Here is a 5,451-nt window from a genome sequence, read left to right on the forward strand (position 1 = left end):
TATAAATACTACTCAACAACGCTAAGGGCCTTTCAAAATCTTTCATTCAGAATCTTTTTCTTCTGACTTCTCTGGGTTCTGGTTCGAGACTTGTTTATATATCCCTGAACCTCTTCTGAGATATATTACATATACATATATCCAGAGATTAAGCCATGGTTTCACAAACTATAGACGGTCAGCCTCAGAGCAATTATGAACACATGGTTAGTCTCTCTCTCTCTCTCTCTCTCTCTCTCTCTCTCTCCTTTTGAACTTGATTATTCTTTTGAGTAATATATCCATTATATACTATTCGTTTGTTTTCGTTAGTAATAACATGTTAGAAATTTGAAACGAACTGGAAATATAAACGTCTCAAAAGTTATAAGCCTATATATATATATATATGTCTTTAATAAGATGGTTAATTGTGTCTTGCTTTCAAATAACTTTGATGTTTCATAAAGATTTAGGAGGGTTTTCTTTTCTTTTTCTTATATATCTCTTAAATTATTTGTAACTCTCTGCAGTTTTATGTTTTTGTCAATTCTCACCTTATAGCCTTTCATTAATGAGTTTTTTTTTCTCCTCTGTATATTGATACTGGAAATTGACACACCCAAAAGAAAGAAACAAAAATAGTTTTTGCATTCGGATTTACCAACGATTAAGACAATAGCTTTCATTAAGAAAAAAAACAAGATCACTATATTAAATTTGAATTGTTTCTGAAATTAAACTAGTTGAGATAAAATCCCCCTTTTCCATTTCATAGGTCTGAAAAGGATAATTAAATGACACTATATTAAATATTGGACATTAATATGTAGACCACCTTAAAGGGCTTATATTCTGGCTATTACTTGTGAACTCTATCGTCTCCATTCTGCGCCATATATTTCTTTTTCCAAGTTGGACTTTTTTTGTAATTGGCTTAGCCATCACCGTTGACCATGACTTTATAAAATCTTACGTCGTCTAATTAAGTAGCTCTCGTAGATATTTTCTTACAGAAAATTATGAATTTAAGGGTCCTCCACTCCACATTTAATAAATATTGCAAATTTTATAATGTTAATATACTTTCATCTAACTATACTTTTTTATACATATAAAATTTCATTTAAATGTTAGGGAAATGTGTATAGCGGGTATTAAACCATTTTTACAATATTATTTTTTCTTCTTATGTTTTTACGTGCCGTTGTTTTACTTGTTGCCATGTTCACAACGGCACTCAATATTTTTTATTCTCTTAACTTAGCTGGCAATTATCTTATTAATTTGTAATTTCATATCTTTTTTAATACTAATAAAGCTTGGATAAGCATGAAGTAACGTTGTTCGAGAACTATATATATAATACTATATAAACATGTATATATCTTGAATCAGTTATTTTCCATAAAAGATACCACTTGCTATAAATAAAAAAAATACATATCACGTGATTTTATATTTGCAAATTGAAAAAAAAAATTGTTGAGTGTAATTAATGCAATTTTTAATATATTTCAGAGTTGTGTTAAATGTAAGTATTCTTGTTTGGCTCTTTCCCATTAATAAATACTATTTTAGGTAATTTACAATGGTAATAGAAATGAATTATTTAAACTTAAAACCCGGACTAAAAAAATATTCGTGTAGAATAGTCCCAAAAGGTGATTGATGACTTGAAGTTATTATTATTATTATTTTTTTTTAATATTCGGTCCAAGTTGTTTAAGTGCGAAGAACAAGCAATGGACGGTACAATAAATATTGACAGCTATAAGTTAGTTGACTATTTCTTAAGCATATACTTATAGGACGTTCTCCGAAGTTTTAATTTAATTTTCTTTTTGCTAAAAACGTTCCTCAATTGTATTTTTCTGTACCACGTTGTGATTTATTCATTTTTTTTTACTAAAAAATGACTATCCAGGTAACAAATATAGCATATGACTAATTAGTGGTTGATGTATTAATGTATTTATTTTAAATGTTGGTTTTAGGATAAAGAAAAATTGGCAAGACAAAAAGCGATAGACGATTGGCTTCCGATTACATCCTCGAGAAACGCAAAATGGTGGTACTCCGCGTTTCACAATGTTACTGCCATGGTCGGCGCCGGAGTTCTCAGTCTCCCTTACGCTATGGCACAACTCGGATGGTTCGTTCTAATTTTCTTTTGCATTTTTTTATTTATGCTTTCTTATTTTGCAAAGTTTTTTTTTTAATTTTTTTAAAATGTTTGATAAGCTATTTTGTTCGTTTTTAAACGAGTAAATAAATTGATTTGCAATTTTTTTTTTGTTTTGAAAAACATATATGATTTCAAAATCATTCATTTATCAGAGTAAATATTGATTTAGATGGCGCGCTATTTATGATGTATAAAATAAATTAGACGTTACTTAGATCCTAATATTTTTTGTTTAAAAAAAATGTGATATACGCATAATAAGTAACTATATTTTATTTACATCACAAAATGTATTGATTTTATTTTTGAATATCAAATATATATTTGAACTCTTCGCGTATGATTTTTTCCAAATGAAATAAACAATAATTTGAGAAGCGTGAAATTTTTTGAGCAAAACAAAGAGAAGCGTGAAAAATGCTAGCTGTTTTGGAAATTTTAATAGCAAAAAGATGTCATAGCACAGTAGCAAACAGGCCGTCACATCATATCATTGTTCATTCCTAGCCAATATTATGTTGTTTTTTCTTAGATATCTTAGTCAAATGAAACATATATTTTCAGTTATTTACTAATTTTAAGAAAAATCTATTCTCATGTCATGACATACAAAACACATATTTTTTAAAATTTCTATATGAAAGTAACACACCCAAATGTCAACTTGCATAATACTATATTATGAAATTCTTAATTAGTTTTTTTGCTGATCAACGTTTTTGTTTTTTGTTTTTTTTAGGGGACCGGGGGTGGCGGTTTTGGTGATATCGTGGGTGATAACGTTGTACACGTTGTGGCAAATGGTTGAGATGCACGAGATGGTTCCCGGGAAGAGGTTCGATAGGTACCACGAGCTCGGTCAATATGCTTTTGGAGAGAAACTTGGTCTCTACATTGTGGTCCCACAACAACTTGTGGTTGAGGTCGGAGTCAACATCGTGTACATGGTCACTGGTGGAAAATCCCTAAAGAAGTTCCACGAGGAGGTGTGCCCGGAGTGTAAGAAGATAAAATTGAGCTACTTTATCATGATCTTCGCCTCCGCCCACTTTGTCCTCTCTCACCTTCCCAATTTCAACTCCATCTCTGGTGTCTCCTTGGCCGCCGCTGTCATGTCCCTCAGGTAAGAAAAAAATCATGATAATTATTCTATAAATAATTGAAGTCCATTTTTACTAAATATGAGTATGGTTCTCTTAGTTTTAGGACTAATTTGATGATATGATTAAGTTAAATGATGTAATATTTTGTACCTTTTTAGTCATCTATTTATAAGCGCATTATGAAGGTCATTTGTTTATCTCATAATAAGTTAATTATTCTATAAATATGTTTTTATTTGGTGCTTTTTCATTCTAAATATATTTAGAAGTATCTATGTCCTTAAATTATCTATGTATTTATCATAAATTTTTATTTAATTTCAGCTATTCGACGATTGCGTGGGGGGCGGCAGCGGACAAGGGCGTCCAACCGAACGTTGATTACAGCTACAAGGCGACCACGACGACCGGCAAAGTGTTCAACTTCTTTAGTGCCCTTGGTGACGTGGCATTCGCGTACGCGGGCCACAACGTAGTCCTCGAGATCCAAGCCACAATCCCGTCCACGCCCGAGAAGCCCTCAAAGGGACCCATGTGGAAGGGTTGCATCGTGGCCTATATCGTCGTGGCAATGTGCTACTTCCCCGTCGCACTCGTCGGCTACTACATCTTTGGAAACTCCGTTGACGACAACATCCTCATGACCCTAAGCAAGCCCACTTGGCTCATTGCAATGGCCAACATGTTCGTCGTCATCCACGTCATCGGTAGCTACCAGGTATGCATTTCTTTCTAACATAGGTCTTGCTTGATAACGTTTGTTAGTTAATTTAATTTGTTGTAGAAAGTAGCCAAAGTTTTAAGCTGTATATTGAAATAGTAATTTAAGCGTGTTAATTGCATGTTTCAATTTGAATTCTGTAATCTTAAGTTTGATGCTCTAATAAAAGAGAAATGTTGACTATTTTACAAAATCTTAAAATTCACATTGCTAGATTGTTAGAGGGGTGTTCTAATATTATTGGATTTGTTTTTTAAACAAAAATGTTATCGATCGAGACCTAATTTGACTTTGGTTTCGTTTTCTTCTTTTGTGACTAGATCTATGCGATGCCGGTGTTCGACATGCTTGAAACCGTTCTTGTGAAGAAGCTCAACTTTAAGCCGACCACGGCTCTTCGCTTCGTCACTCGCAACATTTACGTTGGTGTGTACTCCTAATACTAATACATACGATTTTGTCAATATTTTTGTTTTCTTTATTAATTAACTTTATTTTTTAATTTTCTCCTTCTCCGCAGCGTTCACAATGTTTGTCGCAATCACTTTCCCTTTCTTCGGTGGTCTCCTCGGATTCTTCGGTGGATTTGCTTTTGCCCCTACAACCTATTTTGTAAGCCACTAACTTCTGGCTATTTTATATTTTTATATTTTAGTTTTGTTAATAAATTGATTTCAGATCTCTTATTCACCAAATGTTGCTTCTCTTGAAATCTCTCAGCTTCCATGCGTGATGTGGCTCGCCATCTACAAACCGAGGAAATTCAGCTTCTCTTGGTGGTCTAACTGGGTATGCTTCGCCTTTTCATGTCTTTGTTTCTTCTTCTTCTTCTTCTTAGTTGTTTCTCATACCAAATTTTGGTCAACTGGTCAACGCAGGTGTGTATCATACTAGGCTTGATCTTGATGATTGTGTCACCAATCGGAGGACTTAGAACTATCATAATCCAAGCCAAGACCTACAAGTTTTACTCATGAGCTATGTGCTGCTTCATAGGCTTGACATCAAATTCAAATAAAGTAGTTCAAGTAGATATAGAAGATTATATATGGTGTTACATATATTTCTCCCCCCATGGAAAAGAACCTTAGTCACAACAAGGCCTTTTGTTCTTTCTTTATTCCTTCCTTCTCTCTGTTGTTCTTTATGTGTGTGCTTGTACTTAAATGTGTTCTGTTTCCTTAAATGCTACTTTCAATCTGGATTAAGAGGCTGGTTCCAATTCGTTCTAAGCATTTTGTTTATTTTTAATGTGTTTGGTAATTTGAATTGTTTTTTTTTTCAGCCACTTGTGTTTTTGTAAAGTGGTCTCAATAAAACCACTAGAGAATCACAAATTGATTATGTGATGAGAGTGGGAGAGAGAGAGAGAGAGAGAGAGAGAGAGAGAGAGAGAGAGAGAGAGAGAGAGAGAGCACGCTAATTTTGAGAGTATGTGCTATTCGTTTCTTACTTCAATT

General features: G+C 33.2%; 1 protein-coding gene across 1 annotated transcript; it reads left to right on the forward strand.

Moving 5' to 3' along the window:
* LOC149406292 (lysine histidine transporter 1-like) lies at positions 1-5,242 on the forward strand. The gene is made up of 8 exons (XM_089627725.1): positions 1-206; positions 1,977-2,134; positions 2,907-3,290; positions 3,595-3,988; positions 4,312-4,417; positions 4,512-4,603; positions 4,712-4,780; positions 4,870-5,242. Exons 1-8 carry the CDS (start codon positions 156-158, stop codon positions 4,966-4,968), a joined length of 1,353 nt encoding a protein of 450 aa, XP_089483851.1. The 5' UTR covers positions 1-155; the 3' UTR covers positions 4,969-5,242.
* Positions 5,243-5,451: the final 209 nt, after the last annotated feature.

Source organism: Urtica dioica, chromosome 1 (genome assembly GCF_054948205.1).
Source record: "Urtica dioica subsp. dioica isolate 48M chromosome 1, U.dioica_male_clone48M_v1_H2, whole genome shotgun sequence".
NCBI lineage: Eukaryota > Viridiplantae > Streptophyta > Magnoliopsida > Rosales > Urticaceae > Urtica > Urtica dioica.

What these genes read in the sequence shown, in the direction of transcription:
- LOC149406292 (XM_089627725.1), top strand. Translation starts at nt 156, where the DNA reads ATGGTTTCACAAACTATAGACGGTCAGCCTCAGAGCAATTATGAACAC. An exon ending in CACTCGCAACATTTACGTTG is followed by an intron (nt 4,418 to 4,511) that starts GTGTGTACTCCT and finishes CCTTCTCCGCAG; the next exon opens with CGTTCACAATGTTTGTCGCA. An exon ending in TTGCCCCTACAACCTATTTT is followed by an intron (nt 4,604 to 4,711) that starts GTAAGCCACTAA and finishes GAAATCTCTCAG; the next exon opens with CTTCCATGCGTGATGTGGCT.